The following is a 24,859-nucleotide window of genomic DNA, read 5'->3' as shown; positions in this document are numbered from 1 at the left end:
GCCAGCCAATTGAAGGGCAGATATAAACAAACAACCATTCAGACTCACATTAACACCTACGGGCAATTTAGAGTCTTCCATTAACCTACCATCCATGTTTTGGGAATTTGGGAGGAAACCGGAGTACCCGGAGAAAACCCACGCAGGCACAGGGAGAACATGCACACTCCACACAGGTGGGGCAGGGGTTTGAACCCTGGTCCTCAGAACTGTGAGGCAGATGTGCTAACCAGTCGTCCATCGTGCCGCCTAGAGTAAAACAGTAAAACTAATTTCTCAACATATCTCATATCTCATGTCTTCTGCTACTCGTGTAATCCCTTCTACAACAAGTTTCAGTTAAAAATATCCACTAATCGCTTGTACAAGGCAAAATTACGAGATGTCAACGCATCAAAATTACAATTTCTAACGGCATCATTTGCCCTAAAAACTTGATTTAACTTGCGCAAATGGAACATTATCGGTGAGAGGAGCAGTGTGGGCAGTAGAATAGCTCATGTACTTCAGCAATCAATTGTTTTTTCGTGGACTTGTTTGTTTATATACGTACTTGGTCGCGAATTTAAAGATTTCATCGATTGTGCGGTTTGTCCGGAGCATAACCCGTGGGATTAACAAGGCATTACTGTAAGTAGTAATATATAAATAATACAAATATCAAACATTGCATAATATTTAGTTGACCTGGGCTGACCATAGGTGACATAAAGCTAAACAGTAAGCTAAACACTGCTATTAGTAAAAAATGTAAACAATAAATAAATAAGTGTCCTTTTGTAAAAACCCTTCAGTTATATATGCTAATGGCGTAATGAACTGCAATATATGCGCTACGGCAAACGCACCTCTTGCATGTCAGTTTACAACATCGTTACATAGAAACATTGTAAAAATAAGTTATTTTACCGTTGCAAAGTGCACTACAGTTGCTCTGGTTCAATTCTGCTAACTCACAAATAAACAAAAACTCAGACTCTCTCTCACACACACACACACACACACACACACACACACACACACACACACACAATTTTTACCTTTTGGGTGAATAATACTCAGTTTTGTTTGAAACAGATGTGAACTCAATTTATTACAGTGGCATAAACAAACATATTTGAAACAAATCTTACGAAGACACCACCTGCACTGCTGAACCCCAATAGCTACATTAATACCTCTCTGTTTTGTCAATCAGAACTCCCTTCAGTATTATTATTTTGTTATTTTTTTTTTTCCTTTGATGGGATCTCATTGGAATTAGTAAGTTTCCCCAATGTTGTGGTCAGTGTGTGTCCACCCTTTCTACTGCCTGAATGATTTGACTTTTGTACAATTGGGCATATTTTTATACCCAAATTAGTTTTGACTAGGGGTGCACGATATTGGAAAAAACATTACATTGCGCCTTTCTTTAACCCTGTGATATTGCGATGTTGAAAAATACAAGATAACATACACGTTACATGAAAACCAGCTCACATTTATTTATTTTTTCCTCTCTAGAAAAACTGTGCACAGTATAATGGAAAATCATTAGCACATTCAACACTATTAATTTGTTTTTAATCAATCTGTTATTTTACACCTATAGCATATGCATTAGTACTTCTATCTTGAGTGCATTAGTTTAAGCAAAACACGTTGTTGTGTACTCCTGAAGTTTGTCCCTTCCATAATGCCGTGGCTCTCCTCCCTCCCCACAAGTGTAATCAGTTGCGACATGCATTCGCTAGTGACATTCTGAAGAGAGATACAGTAAATGCAGCCATGTTATTGTTTCCCGTGTCCTCATTAATAGTTATCATACAAAAAAAAAAAAAAAAAGTAAATAACACTGTGGGTGGCTCCGTGTGTGTTGTTTGATGGTTTATAATTTATTGTAACATCGGGGCTAATCTCATTATTCAACCAGGTCCCTCTGCTGGTCACTAATATTGCAGTTCATTGACTGCAAATTAATACACCAATTGCGATGTGACTGTTGTGCACATTGCGATGATGATGCTCAAACGATCGGTGATGAGATCCTGCCCCAAGTGGAGGAGTTCAAGTATCTTGGGGTCTTGTTCACAAGTGAGGGAAGAATGGAATTGGAGATCGACAGGCGGATCGGTGCAGCGTCTGCAGTGATGCGGACTTTGTATCGGTCCGCTGTGGTGAAGAAGGAGCTAAGCCAAAAGGCGAAGCTCTCAATTTACTGGTCGATCTACGTTCCTACCCTCACCTATGGTCACGAGCTGTGGGTCGACCGAAAGAACAAGATCCCGGATACAAGCGGCCGAAATGAGTTTCCTTCGCAGGGTGTCCGGGCTCTCCCGTAGAGATAGAGTGAGAAGCTCGGTCATCCGGGAGGATCTCAGAGTTGAGTCGCTGCTCCTCCGCATCGAGAGGAGCCAGATGAGATGAGGTGGCTGGGGCGTCTGATTTGGATGCCTCCCAGACGCCTCCCTGGTGAGGTGTTCCGGGCACGTCCCACTGGGAGGAGACTGCGGGGACGACCCAGGACACGCTGGAGAGACTATTTCTCCCGGCTGGGCCGGGAACGTCTCGGGATCCCCACGGATGAGCTGGATGAAGTGGCTGGGGAGATGGAAGTCTGGGCATCCCTGCTAAAGCTACTGACCTTGGCTAAGCGGTAAAAAATGGATCGATGGATGGATGGCATTTTGACCCTGGAAATATACAGTACGCCTACCAATTGTGAACTGTAAGGCATCACAGAGTTTCAGAGTTTCTGTATTATGTTAATGTTGCTGAACTTAGAAACATACAAATTTTATTGTGAGTACTTGAAAGGAAATTCTTTCTGCTCACAGTTTGATAAAATGTGAACATGCTTATGTTGCGCTCCACAGTGCGAGACTGTGAGTTTTGGCTGCGAAAGTAAGCAGGGAGTTCATGAATAATGAATGCTTCAGAAAATGTATGTGAATGTGAGATGCCGTTCCACCCCAGCTTTCCCTCTCTAATGTGGAAATCCTCTCAACATGAAGAGTGCAAGGAGAAACCTCTTCCCACACTTACATTTTGAAACAACCAAGTTTAATTTATTTGGGTAATTGAATTGAGCCCAGTGGTCCATTAAAGGCAAGATATCAAACAGTATATGATAACAATGGAGCTGGAGGCCATATACTGTTTCTAGTGTAAAGAACATGTCAGGTGACATAAATCCATTAGAGATGATTAGGCTCTCTGTTATAGCAGTCACGTAAGCACTTAAAAATAGAAGTGCGGCTAATGAAACTGGGCTTTTTGGCTTAGTAATGTTCATTAAATGTCAAATAAATGATAGAAAATGTTCTCCACGCACCCCTCAGACCAAGGAGACATTATCCAGTACAGCCTTCTCCTCCGCATTGTTTCAATTTCTCATTACATTTTTTTTGTCCTGCCTCTTTATGTCACTGATATCAGTCTCAAACTGTTTTGATAATAACTTTATGTTAGCCCAATTAAAGGAGGAAATAATTTCCCATTATTAAAGCAAGTCATAATTTTCATGCATATATGGGAAAAAGAATAATCTTCCTGCCGATGAAAAGTGTGAAAAAGTCCAAAAGGAATGAATACACTGGACATTTGAAGAAAACATAAAGGAACGTATCGTACTTTAAAATACTTTGTGTGTAAGCATATGCATCTGTTCATAACAGAGGCGTAGTAAGGAAAGTTTGTCTGTAATACGTACATGAAGACTAATTTTCAAACAGATTTATTCACTGATGAATGCCATGTTACTTTGGATGGTCCAAATGGATTGAGTTGTGGATAGTTGGTGGACTAATTGAGAGTAATATGGTTGGCCCCTTTTAGGGTGCCTGAAGATATTGGCCTGCCATAGTATAAAAATATGAACCAAAACCGTTGGGCATGATAATTTGGAACACTGAATTTTGAATTTACAAATCCTATTGTCATTGTGGTAGTTTTGATGAATAAAATACTGCATTTCCTAGAAAAAAACAGCAACTGCTTAATAATTTGGAACATATTGTAAATCTAGTAGTCAATAGTATTTTTCCAAAAATGTGATACAATGTTCTCATTTTGAAGATGAAACCGCAGAATATTGAGCAGTTTCATTTAAAATTTACCACCCCTTTGGTTTTGTACAGTAAAGTCAAGGCATGCAGAGCACATATTGTTTAATAGTCACAAAGACTAATCCCAGAAGGGTACTACTAATGGGTAGACTGTTAGAATAGCTCAGGGAGAGAAAGACAACTATTTCCCAATTTATTTGCCTTATCCTCAGTCTAAGTTTTATTGGAGCTATTTTCTACAGCTCTTATAGACATATAATTCACAATTGTTCACAGCAGCAAATTGAGAACATAAATAATGGAGAACTTTCCCTTTTGTCTCACATCACATCCAGACAAATTGCTGTGAGGAGTCTTTAAGGCTGGCTTTTTGTGACTTTTTCTTTGTATCAGTTCTTGTAATCAATTGCATCAGTCACAGCCCAGTTTGGGAAAGTTTTAGAGCCAGCCCCTGAACATATTATTAGTCACTGATTAATATGAAAAGTGTTTTCAGGATGTCATTATGACTAATTATGCTTGTGTTTTGGTTATAAAGGTCTAATGTAGACTTTGGGATGAAAAAGTGCCAGCGTAGTGCAGTGGGTAAGTGGTATAAGTAGGGTTCAACTCTTGGGCTGTAGCCTTTCTATGTGGTGTTTGTGTGTTCTTTTTGTGCTTGTTCTAGTTTATCCAGGTACTCCGGTTGTCTGCCTGGATGTGTCAGTTTTGTTATTGTCAGGTATTCCAGCTCTCTTAAATCCAAATCCTTTCCACCCATGTTACACCCCACCTTAGCAGTGTTATAAGATAATTTCTGCAGGTGGAAGAAGCTAAAATAAGATGAAATACAAGTGATAAATTAACTTTTGGAGGATAGACTTGATCCAGAATTCTGGTACTGTTTTGCCTTGGTGCGGGTTTGTGACCTACTAAGTGCCATTCTAGTTCAAATATGGGAGCATCTTGGGTCAGTCATATGATTCTAAACTGATAACTTGAAATTTGGTTTAGATGACTGCAATTGGCTGGCAACTAATTCAGGGTGTACCCCGCCACTTGACCAGGGAGTGGAATCTCATAAATTTTACACCTGCATTTTATACCTAACTCTGTCAAATGTAACCCAATTTGACATTTGAATGTTTGAACAAGTTTGAAGGATTGCCCTGTAGTAATTGCAATTATATATATATATATATATATATATATATATATATATTGTTTACCAAGGAATATATGGACCTAATGTGTTTGCCCTTAAACTCAGTTGTAGTTTATTCATAAATATAATTTGGCATGCTGACTTTTGTATTTACAGCACTGTACTGTTGTATAGGATGACTGCTTATTTCACATTGTGAATTATATTAGAATAACATGCTTTTGTGGAAAATTGCATGTGCAGCAAAGGCTCGTTAACAAATTTGCTTTTATATTAACCAAGGTCTGCATATTTCTCAGGTTGGCCTCTAACCTTCCAATAATCAGCAACATGTGGCATAATGTTTGACTTCAGGTGACCATATTACAGCATGTACATTTGGCAGAGCCCCAGTGTAAAACAACAATGTGCAATATTCTTCCCACATGCAAGGGATAATTGCCTGAAAAACTGAATGATTTTGGATGAAGACACTCATGGTGTAGTGATTAAGTTGCCTGTCTGGTTCAACTCCCACTCAGTGAGGTTGTAAAAGTGAGTGTTAATGGTTGTCACTCTTTACATGTGCCCTGCGATTGCGACCCGGAACAGGGTAAGCGGTCTAGAAACTGGTTTTAGATGAAGAGCCATTTCAACAAGGGTGGAATACCTCTGCCTAATCAGGTTCTTCCTAGACCCTAGCCTTCCAAAATTTATTATTAGGAATTTCAGAGAGGTATACATGAAATATATTTGTTGATATGTTTATCTTTTATTGTGGTTGTAGTTTCCAGTGGCACAGAATTGGCCTGCATACATAAAGCTATTTCTGATGTACACAAAAAAGCTGACTAATTGCACTTTGCAGTTCTATATAAAACCAAAAACAACATTATTAAACATTGTGAAATGAATGCCTCTCTGACTATGGCAAGTGAGAGTAACCACTAAAGCATTATAGGCAATAGGTTGGACTCACAATCCTTTAGAATATTACATCATGTCCACCTAAAGATTGAATGTGTCATGGATATGTGAAATGGGGGGGTTATCCAACATCGTATGTGTATACCCAACATCATCCTTAAAGTATTTTGTATGTGTGGAAGATGTTTCACAGGCTATGCAGGTGCACATTGCACAGTTGGACTGTGCTGAATGAACAGAGATGTGCAGACATCGGGCGGTGTAGGAGGGAGGGGTCTGTTTTATCGGTGGTACAAAAGAACCAGTGTTCTCCTTTCTCGGCAGTGTGCTGAGTGACAGTATAGTAAAGCCAGTGGGCCACATGAACAGAAAGAGAGCGTAGACCCTTAAGTCGAATTGTTCTCACTAACCCTCTCACTCTCACATGGCCCCCCAGCATGCACCAACCATCCCACTCACACCTCACCTCGTGGCTCACTCATTGCTTCTTAGTTTAGCATGCATTTGACTGCGGGATTTATTTTGTGTAGCCCTGATGCTGAAACATGACTGGCTGTAACTCTACATTAAAAAAAAAAAAAAAAACATAAAATGATCAAGTTACTGTAAGTAATTTTTTAATTCTAAGGCATGAAAATGTGAGTGTTGCACTGGAATTTGCTTGTGTTTAAAGGTTGCATTCCTGCGCTCGCTCAGCTGGAGCCTGGTGATTAATTGTAACAAGCAGATAGTTTAAATAGTTTAAAAACTGACATTCTTCTACATGTCACGCAGTCGTTTAAGTGACAGTTAAATGCACACTCCCTGGCCACTTCATTAGGAACACTTGCACAATCTAAAGAGATCCTATCCTAGTGCTACATACAGTCATGAAAAAAATTATTAGACTACCCTTGTTGCTACAGTTTCTTTTTCAGTTTTAATGCCTGGTACAATTAAAGGTACATTTGTTTCGACAAATATAATGATGACAACAAAAAATTGTTTAAGAGCTGATATCTAGCCATTTTCCATGGTTTTCTTGGTACTAACCAAAATCACTGGGAATACAATTATGCTTAAGCATGTCAAATAGGACATATCGTATGATGGAATCAGTCACATTCAGATGTTTATTGAAAATGCAGCCAGACAGAAAAGGGTTTTAGGGGATAGACAGAGGGACAGAACGGACAATGGGAATAGGGGTGCGAACCACAGCAGAAAAATAGTTAGATAATAGTTAGTAACGTTACAAAGTCAAATTGTGTTTGTGGAACGCGGGTTGGACAGCTGGTGAGGATGTGCAACAAATAAACAACAACACAAGATGAGAGAGGACAGAAAAGGGCAGGGCAGGACAGGACAGGATGTGGGAAATGAGCAAGGCAGCGCTACTGATGAGTGGTGCGGTGGGAGCTTTTATAGTGTCCATACACCTGTAAGAAAAGTCAAATTGTGTTTGTGGAACGCGGGTTGGACAGCTGGTGAGGATGTGCAACAAATAAACAACAGCACAAGATGAGAGAGGACAGAAAAGGGCAGGGCAGGACAGGACAGGATGTGGGAAATGAGCAAGGCAGCGCTACTGATGAGTGGTGCGGTGGGAGCTTTTATAGAGTCCATACACCTGTAAGAACCTGTGAGTTGATATCTTAATGAGACTCTACACGATCGGGATTTTTGGGGCCGATCACTGATCAGCGAGTTTAAAAAAACGATAACCGATCACCGATCCGATCACAAGATGGAGCAGTGTGTCAATTTACAAGTAAATGACTTGTTCATTTACTGTATATACTTGTGTTCTGTGTACTGAATATCTTCAAAAGTATTCTCTATTCAGGTCATGTATTGTAATCAGTCAGGTCAAACCAACATCAGAATCAGAATCAGAATCATCTTTATTTGCCAAGTATGTCCAAAACATTACAACATGACAGAAATAATTGGTGCTAACCTACTGTAATTAAATTATTTTATTGTAATTAAATTACTTCAAACACACCGAAACTTTAGAGCATGATTAGACAGAATGCCGGCATGTTTAAGTACAAGCGTTAGTGCTAGCACTAGCTAGCTATGCTACATAACGTTTTGTTGCCTGCTTGCGAGCGGTATCGTATTAAATGTACCTGAACATACATCAAGCATTCCTTGAATTAAATTCCCCTCCTGAGCACCGGTGACCACCAGTACATGTTTTCTCCCATTTTGTTCTTATAATACACAACGTGATCCATTGTTGTTGTCGTCGCCATGGTAACGAGTGCATCCGGCCGCTTTCGAGTTGACAAGATAAAGCCCAGTAATCGTAAAAGACGGGATGCGGTGGTGTCACAATACAAGATTTTATTGCAGTAGTCTGACATAGTGCAATTGTGAAAGATCAAACTTGTCTTGTACTCTGATCCAGGCACTATGTTTTGTCTGTCTCAGACGTGTTGTCTGTCCCACACCTCTGACATGTTTTTTTTTTTTCTTAAAATCTTTTTTTTTTCTTAAAATAACTTTATTGGCGGTCAGATATTTACAGTACTACGTTGATGGGAAAAATATAAAATATATACAAATATTATATACATAATGTTTTTCTATACATAAATATAAAAACACATATAATGGTAAATTAGTAAGTCCCTTGCACTCGGAACATAAGTACAAGCAAAGGTTGTGCTTTGGTTGTGCTTCTTACTTTAATTAGTTTTTAATCTGGAACTCATCAAAGCTCACAAACCTGACAGAAAAAGGCAAGCTCTCTAATAAACTATACACACATTCATTCATGCAGAAACTGGTTCTGTTAAATAATTACAATTTTATTTTGCATAACTAAATGCACCAAATACACAGACTATATTGCAGTACCGATAAAGAATGTTTCTGTGAGAGATAGAGCCTTGTCTTTTTTTATTTTTATTTATTTATTTTTATTTTTTTTGACTGTTTCGGTATTACAGGCCTGACGGACCAGCAAGAATTCCTGATGTAGTTACCCAGGCAACATGGGCGGCTTTCCATAGCCAACCCCAGCAGCTAGCTATCCAAAGTGCTCTTCTTTGTGCCTTTCTTTAGTGTAGTTTGGTCTTGCGCCAGTATGATGAGATGAAGAGTATGAGATGGTGTTTGCCTGTAGAGGGAACCAAGTGTAGATTACTGGTTGTGACACAGATACATCTGCTTATAGGTCTGGAGTTAGCGCTCGAAGCAAACTAATTCATGATCACAACCAGCAGACACAATGGGTGGCTTATTTAAAAAAAGACTCTAATTGTCAGAGCGTGTGTGCGTGTGTGTGTGTGTGTGTGTGCACGATCACAAGACAAAAATAAAAAAAGCAGTCTATTTATTACTCCCACTAAGGAATTTCCATTTGCCTGTCATTGTTTACGAGTAAGTTATGCAAAAACTCTCACACATTTCCTCGATAGAACTTTTTAAATGTGATGGCTTGTCCAGGATTTGTCTCCCACATTTGTAGTTTTGTTATTTAATTTAACATAACATTTTTACAAATGCAGACATGGTGTGTTGTTTGGTTCTCATACAAATTAAATTGCTTAGACTTTGGGGAGGTTTACAGTCTGCAACTTGGAGTGGCATTGTAGCATACAGGGGAAATGCAATTATATGATAAAATAACTTGCCCTTGGTGAAGAATTGGAGAAGGTGACAGTGAAGGAGTCTTTTCCCCTATTAGGTCTTTGGACTGCAAGAGTACTTATTACAATTATCCTAAAACATTGTGTCTTCTGGAGTAATCGCTTACTTTTATGGATGGCATTTGATTTTGTTGGTATTTAAAATGTAGCATTATTCCTCTTATAAGTGAAGTGATTGACCTAGTATGTCTTTTTATAGCTTACTGTATTTTAATGCAAATTAATGCATTGAAGAAAACATACATATTTAATGTCCCAGCATTTGCAGATAGTGATTGTTTCCTCCCTTTCTCTATCAGGACTCTCTTGTGAAACCACTACGTTCCCTGGAATATGCTTTGTTTCCATGGTAACAGGCCTCATGCAGACCCAGAAAAACATCGGGCCAAGTTGATCCTCTTTTTTTCCGCCTTACCTGATCCTGGTCACCAGGGATGAAGATTTATTTAGAAACAACTAAAGATCCCTGAGGTACCACTACCCCTTATGATGGCAAAACCACAACTGTGATTTTTCAAAGTAAATGTACTTTGTTGTCTTTTCCCTTGGGATCACGCTGGAACTATTTGAAGGGTCCCCTGAAACCAAGCGTTAACAAAAAGGTTTACATTGGAATTTCATCAGATTTGAGTTATTGCTCATCTATTATGTTGGGGATATACTCATTTTATATTAGGGGATTTTAAATTTTGCCTACCAACGGGTAATAAAGGCATTCTCTACAAGGACCAGGATGCACCAGCTCTTCAGTCAGGTGCTGGGCCAAAGGGATTTGTCCAGAGCCGGTGATCTGTTTTCTCTGGAGGATGCTGCGATCGAAGACTGCTTGTCACAGGCTCTGGACCAGATCAAGTCCATCTCCTGCTCACCAGTTAGTAGACATGCCACATATCAGCTCTATGTATTAATTGTACACTTAACAGACCACTACCATTCCCAAATTTTAATCGAGTGTCAAATTTAAAATTTAATTTCCCTGAGAATGTAACATTCAGAATATAGCATGACCAAAATTTTCAGGTAAAATCTAAAATCCATTGATGGAAAAACATTGTGTGAATGTGATTGGGTACATACTAATCACAAAGTTCTTATCTGTAAATTTAAAGCACATTGTGATATTTTTAACCTCTTCTTGATTTCATATTGTTTGTCTTCTAAATGGTCACCTTAATATATATACAGTATGTGTCTCATACAGGATTATTTGACCAATGACAATGACCAGGCAGTCGTAGAGATTTGTATCACGCGGATCACCACCGCCATCAGGGAGACGAGCTCAATCGAGAGGCACAGCACGGCCCTGGTAGGGCTGTGGGAGTCGTGTCTGGAACATAACCTCACGCCTCAAGGTGACAGCACCGAGGACACGCCGCACACCAAGATAGCCTCCGACATTACAAGCTGCATCCTGCAGGTACACACATGCACAAACACACACAAACATACACACACAGACACACACACACACACACACGCACACACGCGTTAGCTATACATTCGATTATGCAGTGTGCTCTCACTTGCTCCCTCAACAAAATTTGTCGAGGTAAGTTTAGCATAATGACTTAATGAAATTATATGCTTTCATCAGTAATTATCTGAAATTAATCACACATCATACATTTCTCCTTAGGTAGGCTACTTACCAGGAAAACTGCAATACTGAATCTGTATTGTACTCAATTTGAGATTTCTTTCAACTGGATTTCTTTAAATCATACAACCAAATGCAAATGTATTTGTATATTCATTATAAAAATTCACAACTGATACATTTAAAACTATATAGCAGACAGCAATGTAGAGCATCAGAAATGCCCAGATTATGTTTCCTGGTTAAATCATCATCTTGCTGCTAGGCAGAATTTATGGAATAAAATCCATTGCATCTTGTAGATGTCAGCCATATCCACTCAACAACAAAATTAACAATATTTAACTGAAACTATTTAATTTAAACACTTTCATTTTGCAAATACAGTATTTATCAATCCATCCATTTTCTTTACTGCTTGTCCATATTAGGGTCACGGGTGAGGTGGAACCCTTCGACTTTAGGCGGAAGGCAGGGTGCACTCTGGAATGGTCTCCAGCCAATTGCACGGCACATACAGTGGATATAAAAAGTCTACACACCTATGTTCAAATGCCAGGTTTTTGTTATATTAAAAAATTAGACCAAAATAAATAATTTCCTGTGATTGGCTGGCGACTGGTCAAGACTGAACCCTTCCTCTCACCTGAAGTCAGCTGGAATAGACTCCAGCACACCCGCGACCCTTGTGAGGATAAGTGATACTAAAGATCTTCAGCTCTTCAGCATGACAATAACACAAATCAACAAAAGAATGACTGCACCAGAAGATTAAGGTTTTGGAATGAGTCCAGACCTGAATCTGATCAAACATCTGTGGATGATTTGAAAAGGCCTGTGCACAGGAGATCCCCTTGCAATCTGACAGATTTGGAGTGTTTTTGCAAAGAAGAGTGGGCAAATATTGTCACATCAAGATGTGTCTTACCCAAAAAGACTTAATGCTCTAATAAAAGCCAAAATTGCTGCAATGAAGTATTTGCATGAGGGTGTGTATATTTCTGCAGCTAGGTTATTGTGCATTTTCATTTGTTATTTTTCCACTTTGAAGATTATTTGTTTTTCAATTGAGTTGTAAAGGGGCGGCACGGTGGACGACTGGTTAGAGCGTCTGCCTCACAGTTCTGAGGACTGGGGTTCAATTCCCAGCCTCGCCTGTGTGGAGTTTGCATGTTCTCCCCGTGCCTGCGTGGGTTTTCTCCGGGCACTCCGGTTTCCTCCCACATCCCAAAAAAAATCCGTGGTAGGTTGATTGAAAACTCTAAATTGCCCATAGGTGTGAATGTGAGTGCGAATGGTTGTTTGTTTATGTGTGCCCTGCGATTGGCTGGCAACCAGTTCACGGTGTACCCCGCATCCTGCCCGATGATGGCTGGGATAGGCTCCAGCACTCCCGCGACCCTAGTGAGGATAAGCGGCTCAGAAAATGGACGGATGGATGGATGGAGTTGTAAAGGTTCTAGGTCCCATTAATGGTGAAAAAAGGTTTGAAATTCTTTACTTTGGTCAATTGTTTTAATATCACAAAAGCCTGGCATTTGAAGAGGGGTGTGTAGACGTTTTATATCCACTGCGTAGACAAACAACCATTCACACTCACATTCACACCAAAAGACAATTTAGAGTCTTGAATTAACCTGAAGTCTAAATTCCGAGCAGAGAGAATCTGTTTAATTCCCATTCAGTGACAGTGTGAATGGTTGTCTGTCTCTGTGATTGACTTGCAACCAGTTCAAGGTGTAGCGTGCCTTTCGCCCAAAGCAGGGATATGTTCCAGCTCCCTGTGACCTTGAACAGGAGAGTGATATAGAAAATGGATGGATGGTTGGCTCGATAACCTCATGAAAATGAGATATATAAAAAGAGGGCCATCTTGTGGGTCATACCCAAGTGGTGTGGCCATTGGGCCTGTCCATTCCCACACCATTCTTCACAACTAAATGATGTAACGTTAGTTGGATTTTCTCTCTTCTGTTCTTCCCCCCATATTCCCTGTGGAAAATGGAATGTGCTTAATACCCTTGTAATGAGGCGGCGTCTTAAGGACACGCACGCACACATTCACACACACACATAAAAGTTGACAGCAGCTCCTGGATGTGCTGTCTAAAATCCCAATAGTTATCGTGGCATCTTTTCTTCTCTCGCTTGCCCTGCTCTTTCATTTTCTTTACCCTCTGACCATCTGTCTCTTCTCTTTTCTCCTTCTGTTCTTACCTTGACTTCCTGTCGTTTGATCCACAGATGCTCGAATGCCCCTCTCACCCCACTGAGAGGCAGACACAACTAAACACCGAACATTAAGTCAGGCATTGATGGCACAGCAGATGCAACACACACACACGCACACACATATGCACCCACACATACACAGACACGTGCGCGCACACACACACACCACACACACATTACAATAATAGGTTTCACCTTCCATATACTGTACTCACACTAAAGTGGTTTGTGATCTACTGCGTCACTGTCAGCAGTGTCTGACCTCCAGTATGAAGTTACTACTGGGGGTGAAGGTTAATTTAAAACACAATGAGTTAAATGTTTCATTGGATGTTGTACCACTCTTTGAAAGAGATACCATTTAGAACTGTAAGAAATGTAGCTTTCTGTGTGATCTAATATTTGTGGTTTATTCATTTATTTTTACAAATCCAAAGCGCATGTCTATGTATGTGATTCATCCATCCATTTCCTTGACCCCTCATCCTCATTAGGGTTGCGGGTGTGCTGGAGTTTATCACAGCTGACTAAATTTAGGCGAGAGGCGGGGTACACCCTGGACTGTTCGGCAGCCAATCACAGTATTTCTATCACACAGAATGCATATGTACATTTAAGAAAATATATTTTTGTAATAATAATAATTTAGTAAGAATTATATTTCTACTGCAACATTCAGAATAATTGACACTACCAGTCCAGTATGGCGGCAGTAGCTCATCTGTAAGGACCCTTTGGCTTTTGGAGCCAAAGGGTCACGTGTTTGAGTCTCGCTGCTGACGTTAATGTAAAAATGGCAACTAGTTGTTGGAGAGAGGCTAGTCTGCTTGTTGGCTACTGTCGACGTGGCCTTGAGCAAGGCATCAGCCTTACCACCAGAGTTCTGTGCCTCTTGCACCCTGCATGCCTGCATGTCATGTGTGAGATCTGGCTCTGTGTGTGATGTTTAACACAAAGTATATAATCCATGTGTGAATTGAATTTCCTCTTGAGGGATGATCCATCCATTTTCTGTACCGCTTTATCCTCATAAGGGTCGTGCGCGTGCTGGAGCCTATCCCAGCTAACTTCGGGCGAGAGGTGGGGTACATTCTGAACTGGTCGCCAGCCAATCGCAGGGCACATATAAACAAACAACCATTCGTGCACACACTCACACCTAAGGGCAATTTAGAGTCCTCAATCAACCTACCATGCATGTTTTTGGGATGTGGGAGGAAACCGGAGTGCCCGTAGAAAACCCACGCAGGCACGAGGAGAACATGCAAACTCCACACAGGCGGGGCCAGGATTTGAACCTCGGTCCTCAGAACTGTGAGGCGGATGTGCTAAGCAGTCGTCCACCGTGCCGCCTTGAGGGATGATAACGAGTCAAATTAAATAAATAAATTATTTGAAAAAAAAAAATAATGAATAATGAATAAAAAGCTCGGAGAGTTTTTCATTCAATGACACTATAAAGTGTATCCAAACTTTTGACTGGCAGTGTATGTAAGAGTAATCTGTTTTTAAAGATCAAACATACAGTACATAACAGTTAACTTTCTTACATTTAAAGGTGCACATATTTGCCCATGTAAGATGGTACTATATTATCCATCCATCCAACCGTACCGCTTATCTTCACTAGAGTCGCGGGTGTTTGCTGGAGCCTATCCCAGCTGATTCTGGGCGAGTGCCGGGGTACACTCTGAACTGGTCGCCAGCCAATCACCGGGGACATATAAACAAACAACCATTCGCACTCACATTCACACCTACGGGCAATTTAGAGTCTACCATTAACCTACCATGCATGTTTTTGGAATTTGGGAGGAAACCGGAGTACTCTGAGAAAACCCACGCAGGCACAGGGAGAACATAAAAACTCCACACAGGCGAGGCCGGGTTTGAACCCTGGTCCTCAGAACTGTGAGGTAGATGTGCTAACCAGTCGCCGGTACTGTATTATGAAAGCGTTATTAAAAGTGTTGTCTACAGTGTCATCTTGTGGTGACTAGAGGTAAGAGTGAAAGCAGAAGCAATATGAGTCGCATACAGTACAGTACACAAAAAATATAGTCAACTTATTCACAAATGGTTGTAGATAGTATTCATCCTTCCTTCTTTTACACCACTTCTCCTTATTATGGTCACGGCTAACTGGAGCCTATCTCAGCTGACTTTGGTTGAGAGGTGCATATAGAGAAATACATGATACATTCATACCTAATTTTTTTGTGTGAAATTTAGTCTTCACGTATTTTATTTTAGAGAAATCTCAAAGCACACCACCAAACAAAAATGTCACAAACAGTATGTATACTGAAACAGTGATAATCATGTCTCAATTTACTCACCCAGTGTGAAATCTGGGCTTCACCACATAGCTGATATACTTGAAGGATTTGAAGTCGTACATGGGGTCTTAAATAGTCATTTCTGGATCAGTTAACTGAAATTGTGTAATTTCTCGCGACACACCTGATGAACTCTCATGGCACACTAATGTCCCATGGCAAAGTGTTTGGGAATCACTAATATAAATCAATTTAAAATATACATTATGACAAAAGGGGGCGGCACGGTGGACGACTGGTAAGAGCTTCAGCCTCACAGTTCTGAGGACCCGGGTTCAATCCCCAGCCCCGCCTGTGTGGACTTTGCATGTTCTCCCCGTGCCTGCGTGGGTTTTCTCCGGGCACTCCAGTTTCCTCCCACATCCCAAAAACATGCATTAATTGGAGACTCGGAATTGCCCGTAGGCATGACTGTGAGTGCGAACGGTTGTTTGTTTCTATGTGCCCTGCGATTGGCTGGCAACCAATTCAGGGTGTACTGGGTGTACTGGGATGATAGCTGGGATAGGCTCCAGCACGCCTGCGACCCTAGTGAGGAGAAGCGGCTCAGAAAATGGATGGATGGATTATGACAAAAGGTATATAGTTCTAGCTTCCAATGTTGTGGGAACTGCCCTTTACTGTTCCAGCATGACTGTGTCCCAGTGTACCAAGCAAGGTTCATGAATGCATGTTTGGATGTGTTTGGTTTGCAGAACTAATTCAACACCGCAAGCCCATCATACACCATTGGGATAAGTAAGTACAGAGATGTTAAATCAGGCCCTCTCGCAGATCTGGATAAATGGAGAAAAATTTCCACGCACTGCAAAACCTTGTTTAATTTTCAGGAATAATGGTCACATTTTCTATATCATGTCACCAAGTGGGTTTATGCATCAGTGACGGATTGGTGGAAATCTCGCTATGCTCTCTGTATCATCACAAACACATTTTCATTTCCATAGCCTCATCCGTCTCACCTATTGAGGGCGCTACTACATCTCTGTCCACCTGCTGCTTGCTCTTGTGGGAGTTAGGCGGTCAACTACAACTCTAACCACTATCTGTCCACTCTTTTATGACTGTTTCAGTATGATTGCTCAGATTGCCTGTTGTATTTAGTGCTATACAGTAGTGTCAAAAAGACCTTGCTCACAAAAGACGAGGTAAACATAGAATTTTAAGGTAATGACAAAGCACAGAAAGGCCTATTCCTGTCTCCTCAGTGGACAAACGAAGACAGTCAGTGTATCGGCCTATAGCTGTAGCACTAATTTATACATCTACGCTAAAATGCAACACCCTCTTTCTGTGTGTTTAATGCATTGTATAATGCAGTACCATTGATAGCTTAAGGAACTTTACCATATGGTTACTTCTGCCAAGGAGGTGATGATTTGTTTCACTGACATAGGCTTATTGTTGTGCAACCCTGCCAGTTTCGGGATACATCAGTTTCAAATATCAAAATATTAATATTTTTATAATAATAAGTTCGTGTTAGTATTTGAATTAGTATTAATAGTATGAGTAGTGGGAGTGGAAGTACTGTTTTGTAGTTGTAGTAGTTAGTCTTCCAAATTTATGTTTCAATTATATTTTAGAGCTCATCCACACATTGATAACAGCATCAGAATCAGAATCATCATTATTTTGCCAAGTAAACACACGAGGAATTTGTCTCCGGTAGTTGGAGCCACTCTCGTACGACAACAGACAGTCAATTGACAGAGAACACTTTTGAGACATAAAGAAATTGAGAAAAAAAGTCACCCAGCAATAAAGGGTTGTTAGTTATCTGGTAATGCCTTTTTTATTTTTTTGACAATTGTGCAAAAAGATGCAGAGTCAACTAATATAGCAATAGTCTGGTGATATGACCATTGTGCAAAGGGTGCCGAGACTTCAAGGAGTGTATGCAGTTTAACGTGACTAGTAGTGCGATAATCTGGGACAATGTTGATTGTGCAAGTGGTGCAGATGCTACTCTGGCATGAGTGACCAGTATTAGTCAACAACAGTTATGCAAATAGTGCAGCATGGCGAGACTACTACAGTGAGTGCACGAGTAATGTATAATTGCATGACAGAAATGTGACAACAAACGCAAGACAAAAAAATTGGCAGCATGTTGCGATGGAATTATAGGTTAGGTGTTTAAGAAGTTGATGGCAAGAGGGAAGAAGCTGTTGGAATGTCTGCTAGTTCTAGTTTGCATTGATCGGTAGCGCCTACCTGAGGGAAGGAGCTGGAAGAGCTGGTGACCAGGATGTGGAGGGTCCAAGAGGATTTTGCACGCTCTTGTCTTAGTTCTGGCAGCGTGCAAGTCCTCAAGGGTGGGTAGGGGGGTACCGACAATCTTTTCAGCAGTTTTGATTGTCCGTTGAAGTCAGAGTTTGTCCTTTTTTGTAGCAGCACCAAACCAAACTGTGATGGATGAACATAGGACTGATTCGATGACTGCTACTTGGAAATATTATTTTTCTTACCTAAAGAAATTCCAAGCACATGCATACAAATTTAGCTGTTGTCCATCATATGCTTTAATACTAAACCAAGCTGTTCTCTTCATTATTTTCAGATCATCCATCCATCCATTTTCTGTACCTCTTATCATCACTAGGGTCGTGGGCGTGTCTATGGCTGCGGAGCTGACAAGCTAAAGAAATTAACTTCCAGAATGATTTTTGTGGATTTCCATATTTTTAAAATTCTGTAAATAACATTACCACAGGACAGTTACTGTATGCTGCATTATATGCTGACACAAAGCGATCTTTTGGCTCCGCATTGTAGGTAGCCAGCCGTAGCTTGTAGGTAGCTTTTGTGTGCAATATAGTGTACACAACTGCGTACTGGCCGCAGTTTTCGCTTGCGTCATCATAACATCCTCTTTTAGCAGTGTTGTATCAACGACAAAAATCTTTCGACCAAAACCGAAAATGCACTTTTGGGCCGTTTTTGGCCGAACATTTTCAGTGACCGAATTTTCGGTGCATCCCTAAATAACCCTTCACTATTTTTTTCACAGGTGAAAAAATGTTTAAGCCTCGGTCGAGGTCTGCACTCTCTTGTATACAATGTGTTTGCCAAGTTCAAAACATTATTGCTGTAGTCGACGTGATCATTCAATTGCTTGTTCCCTAATTCTCCTCTGTCTTTTTTCGCAGAATTACACATGTCCATCAGTCATGGTGTTGGCTGTCCCAGTGGCGGTGCGCTTCCTGCATAGAGGGAACAGAGAGTTGAGCAGGAACATGTCCAGTTATCTCTCGCTGGCTGCTATTGTCGAGGTCGATCTGCTGGCTGAACATACGGAGGCCATAACGCTCAGCGTGCTTGCAGGTTGGACAATACTCATAGTATTATACAGATCAGAATGCAAATGTCCTACTAGCTACACTGGCAAATTGACACTAAACCACACTTTGATTATCGTTGGTATGTAGGTGTAGAAAACAACAAACAAATTACACGAGAATCAGAGGTGGGTCGTAATGCGTTACATTTACTCTGTTACATTTACTCAAGTAACATTTTGGATAAATTGTACTTGTCAGAGTAGTTTGTATGCACCATACGTTTTACTTTTTACCTGAGTATTTATGTTAAGAAGAATCAATACCTTTACTCCAATTCACCAATCAGACTGCACAAGGCAGTCAGGTGACCGCACACAAAGCCTTTGCCGGGTGACTCATTTTGGGGGAAAAAACAGCCGTGCGAGTGTTTACACTACCGACTCCGAAAAACGACACCTTTATGATGCAGATGATGATTATGGTGATGTAGTGTTGTGTCCGCTCAATCATGGATATTTCAGCTCAACTCTAAATTGAGAAAACAGCTTGCGGTAAGTTGCAGATGTGCCTATTGTTTTGGCAGTGCATAAGGCAACATTAGCCCTATTTTATGGTCATAAGTAACTGCATAACATGCATCTTTTGAGGTACGTGCCATGCTATAATCTCTCTGTCTCTTCCTCTGTCTCTGTCCTGTCTCTCTCTCCCTCTTGCGCATGCTTGCGCTCACACCCCCACACACACACAGACACACTGTACAGCAATATGGGTGTATGTGGCCACATAACATATACACACACATAAAAAGTGGTTCCACTGTAATATATATATATATATATACGTATATATATATATTAGACTTTACGCCGATCTGCTCGGTGTTATCGGTATCGGCCGATAATTAGCATTATATGCTGATCGGCTTTAATGTCATAAGTCGGCGATCCGATCAATGACGTCATCGATCGGGTCAGCACAAGACATTTAACTCCGCGTCTTCGTCACATATAAATCCAAAAGGTAGGTGTCTTGTTGCGCAGTAACTATCTGACAGCCAAGAAAGTTTTTTCAAACTTGTTGGTGATAAAACACGTCGTCGGTGTGGGACTATTTTGCGGTGTCTCAGACAAACAACATGTAAATTATTTGCAGTCTGTGCACAACTGAAGTACATTATGGGGAGCGTCATCTAAATGCTTCAACACAACAAATTTGATCGCGCACCTGAAGAATGTACACGAGGAGCATGCCGCGTTCAAGCAACGCAGCGTGGGGCGAAACAAACAAAGGGAAAAAAAAGATAAGTTAAACTGACTCAAACTCTGGACAACGCCCGTCCATATAGCTGGGACAGTGAGAAAGTTAGAGTAAGCATGTCATTAACAGTATTTATTAAAGTAATTTAATTACAATAAAGTAATTTAATTACAGTAAGTTAGCACCCATTATTTCTGTCATGTTTTAATGTTGATTTGACCTAAATTTATGTCAGTGGCCAATCCATGAATGCCCCCTAGAGGTCATTGGTGTTTTAACTTTTGTCTAAAATGCTAGAAGAATAATTTAAGCTGGTATGGGCTCCAGCACGCCCGCAAGCCTTGTGAGGATAAGCTGTACAGAAAATGGATGGATGGATGGATACAGTATACAATACACAAGTATATACAATAAATGAACAAGTCATGTAAATAGACACATTGCTCCATCTTGTGATCGGATCGGTGATCGGTTATTGTTTTTTTTTAAACTTGCTGAATGGTGATCGGGCCCAAAAATCCTGATCGTGTAAAGACACACACAGTGGCTGAAATAAGTATTTAACATGTCACCATTTTTGTAGTTAAATATACAACTTGTACAAGTATTTCCAAAGGACATGAAGCCTTTCTTTTCTTTTCTTTGAAACCAATTGAGAGTTTCCTTGGCATTATGTTTTGGAACATTATCCTGCTGTAATGTTTACCCCCGTTTCACCGTTTCATTTTCATCATCCTCATAGATGGCAGCAGATTTTTGTCAAGAATGTATCGGTACATTTGCCCATTCAATTCATCCTTCCTTCAATAATGTGCAGTTTACCAGTACCATTTGGTGAAAAGCAGCCCCACACCATCATGTTCCCACCTCCGAACTTCACTGTTCATATGGTGTTTTTAGGGTGATGTGCAGTGCCATTTTTTCTCCAAACATGGTGTGCATTATGGCATCCAAACAGTTCAATTTTGCTCTCATCCGACCAGACTATATTCTCTCAGTATTTAACTGGCTTGTCCAAATGTTGTTCAGCAAACATTAAACAAGCTCTGACATGCTTCTTTTTTTCAGCACTGGGATCTTGCATGGTGAGCGTGCATACAGGCCATGGCAGTGGAGTGCATTATTCACTGTTTTGCTTGTGACAACAGTACCTGCTAATTCCAGGTCTTTTTGAAACTCTCCACAGGTGGACCCTGGCTCTTGGACAACTCGTCTGATTATTCTTTGCACTCCTCTGTCAGAAATCTTGCAAGGAGCACCTTATTTAGGCAAATTTATGGTGGTATGATTGGCTTTCCACTTATGTATTTTGTCCCCAACCGTGCTCACTGGAACATTCAGGAGCTTAGATATGCGCATGTAACCAATGCCATCTTTATGTTTTGCAACAATTAAGGCCTCTTTATAGACCCGCGGTCGCGAGGCCGACAACGCCCACATTGCATCTCGTGACCGACGAATTGCCCTGCGCAGCACCTCTGTGTAGGTTGCCGCGCAGCGGACAAAAATAGTTGCTGCGCGTCGATCGCCGCGGAGATCATCTCTCGTGATTGGTCCGTTTTCGTCAAATGCTGAGATGACGTACTCAGCGTTCTCCTTGGTTCTACATACCATCTACGTCACCGCCTTCTCGATCGATTTTGCAGTATAATTAAATGTATCATCTGGTCATCTAGGTCCATTTGTTCTGTCACGGTCGCCATTGTTGTTGCTTTGTTCCTCATTACTCAAAGGAAAGCAAAAACGGCTACCGGAAATGGCAAAAAAAAATGCAGAGGCAACTCCACCCTGTGGAGTCCTATCCAATACCAGCCGTAGCGACACCCCCGACTTGGAGGAGAACTGCAGCGCACTTTCAAAACAGCGCACGTGGGTTGCGCTCTAGTATAAAGGCAAACTACGTGAGGTACAGCCGCAGTGACGTCAGCGCGGTCGCCGTCCGCGCAAGTATATGTAGCCCTTAGTTTGCGATGGTCTTGAGACAGTTCTCTGCTCTTACCCATCATGAGGTGTGTCTTGACTCACACCTTGTCAATGAGACCTTTTTGTAGGCCATCAATTAGGACTGAACCAGCTGATATTCATTTGCACTGACAAGAGGATGGATTGCTGTTTGATTATTGATAGATTTTAGGTGTCTTTCCATGCCTTTTTGCACCTCCCTTCATGTGTTCAATACTTTTTCCCTGTGTCATTTCACATCAAAATCTCTGAGCTTATCTGTTCTACTTTCTTTGTATGTATGTAGCAGGTGAAATTTTGTGGTCAATAGCACCTTTGGAAATATATTTAGTGAGAGAAATGGAAATATATTTAGTGAGAGAAATGATGCCGTGTTAAATATATTTTATTTTCAACCGCTATATATATATATATATATATATTTTCCAAAGACTATTCCTCAGAGCCATGTCTCTCGCTCGCTCGCCTGTGTGGAGTTTCCATGTTCTACCCGTGCCTGGGTGGGTTTTCTCCGGGCACTCCGGTTTCCTCCCACATCCCAAAAACATACGTGGTAGGTTGATTGAGGACTCTAAATTACCCGTAGGTGTGAATGTGAGTGCGAATGGTTGTTTGTTTCTATGTGCCCTGCGATTGGCTGGCAACCGGTTCAGGGTGTGCCTCCCGCCCGAAGATAGCTGGGATAGGCTCCAGCAGCCCACGACCCTAATGAGGAGAAGCGGTAAAGAAAAAAAAAAAAAAATATATATATATATATATATATATATATATATATATATGTGTGTGTGTGTGTGTGTGTGTGTGTGAGTGTGTGTGTGTGTGTTGCAGACTCCAAAGACTTGTTTTGTATTCCTCAGAGCGTTGCCGCTCTCTGTCTCTGTCAGTCCTATACCCACAATAGAACAATAGACAATAGATCAAACCATCATGAGAGCCCGTCAATACCACATATTCAGCATGGTCACCACGTAGCCAGTGGAGGCACGTCTTTTGTAATTGGATCTAGTCATATTTTATATCTGTGACACGGAAATACGTCAGTCCCATTCTCTGCCTGCATTGCGCCACAGCGCCAGTAAACCACAGCGGCCAATTCTGGAAATACCAGACTCTGTCAACCGGATTTTAAGTGACAAATGGTTGTTTGTTTCTATATGCCTTGCGATTGGCTGGCGACCAGTTCAGGGTGTACCCCGCCTCTCGCCTGAAGATTGCTGGGATAGGCTCCAGCACGCCCGCGACCCTAGTGAGGAGAAGCGGAACGGAAGATGAAAGAATGAAAATGGAAATTATTTTTGGACACATTGTTCAGTCCCGCCCTGCGACTGACTGGCGACCAGTTCAGGGTTTAGTCTGCCTTTTGCCCGAAGTCAGATGGGATAGGTTCCAGCGCCCCGCGACCCTAACCAGGATAAGCGGTGTTGAAAATGGATGGATGGATGGATGGATGGATGGATGTTCAGTCCCGACGCTGTGTTCAAAAATCAGACGGTAAAACCATGTGATTTTTCAAGGTAATGATTTATGAAAATTATGTGTTTAAGTAATACGTTAAATGAAATTTAAAACCAAATATGTTTAAGTGGAAATACCCTCTGGTATTGTATGATTTTACTTTTATGCAAGCACTGCATGCCAAAGTCAGCTCACCAGATCCGAAGAGAAAGTACGAGAGAAGGCCCATGGGGGCTGGTCTGTCATGGCTTTTTTATTTCAATGTATTCTATTTACATTTTATTTGTGCTGTATCAAGTGAATGGTTCATCAGTTGTGATGTGGTAGTGCTGAAGTTCTTGACCCTGGGATAACACTGTAATGCTTTAAACTGTAAGAAAGCTGAGTTAGAAATGAAAGTGAAGCAATAGCAATGCCAAAAAGATCTTGTCTATTCTATAAAATTGCACAAAACCCACTGATACAGTTCGCCAGGGGGTGACAAACTGATGGTGGTCCTTTTTAAAACCAATAAGTATATGACACAACCACACAGGAGACAACTTTGAAGGCTTTAAAATATCCAGCTCCGAATTTTTTTTTTCTTTTTGTGCCGTTGCAGTACATAAACCTCACTTTGACGTATTTCACGATTATGTTGCTTTTTAACGAGTCAACCATCCTTGGAACTGAATGTAAATAGTGGAATGCAAACACAGGATTGGAAACATGCAGCTCAAAAGCAAAAACCGATGACCTCTACACACGTATGTGTCTCCCACCTGCATTGTGTTCAGAAAGTGTGCTGATGTAATGGGTGAGGTGAATGATGGTGTGTGATATCTTGGTTAGACAAGCATGAGTGTTTCATTGGGGTTTTAAATTTCACTTGAAATGTCAATTTATCTGGTGAGTCACATATTGTATGTCTCAGAAGAGTCACACAAACATTGAGTGGTATTGCTGTGGCGACTCTTAGATGTCGTTGCGGTGGGGTACATTCCTCCTCTG

At 40.9% G+C, this 24,859-nt stretch overlaps 1 protein-coding gene across 6 annotated transcripts in view; it reads left to right on the top strand.

Moving 5' to 3' along the window:
* veph1 (ventricular zone expressed PH domain-containing 1) overlaps window positions 1-24,859 on the top strand; it is a 92,418-nt gene that overhangs the window by 2,288 nt on the left and 65,271 nt on the right. For 4 of the 6 annotated variants that reach the window (XM_061682405.1, XM_061682409.1, XM_061682408.1 and 1 more), the window contains exons 2-4: window positions 10,040-10,611; window positions 10,942-11,160; window positions 19,064-19,238. In XM_061682405.1, the coding sequence (XP_061538389.1) occupies window positions 10,474-10,611; window positions 10,942-11,160; window positions 19,064-19,238 (532 nt within the window). In that variant the 5' untranslated portion in view covers window positions 10,040-10,473. The remainder of the gene's footprint in view (window positions 1-10,039; window positions 10,612-10,941; window positions 11,161-19,063; window positions 19,239-24,859) is intronic. The other 2 variants (XM_061682407.1, XM_061682406.1) reach the window with 2 other exon arrangements.

The sequence above is a fragment of the Phycodurus eques genome, chromosome 7 (assembly GCF_024500275.1).
Source record: "Phycodurus eques isolate BA_2022a chromosome 7, UOR_Pequ_1.1, whole genome shotgun sequence".
Lineage (NCBI taxonomy): Eukaryota > Metazoa > Chordata > Actinopteri > Syngnathiformes > Syngnathidae > Phycodurus > Phycodurus eques.
The sequence above is the reverse complement of the archived record's forward strand: the minus strand, read 5'-3'. Positions and strand labels throughout refer to the sequence as shown.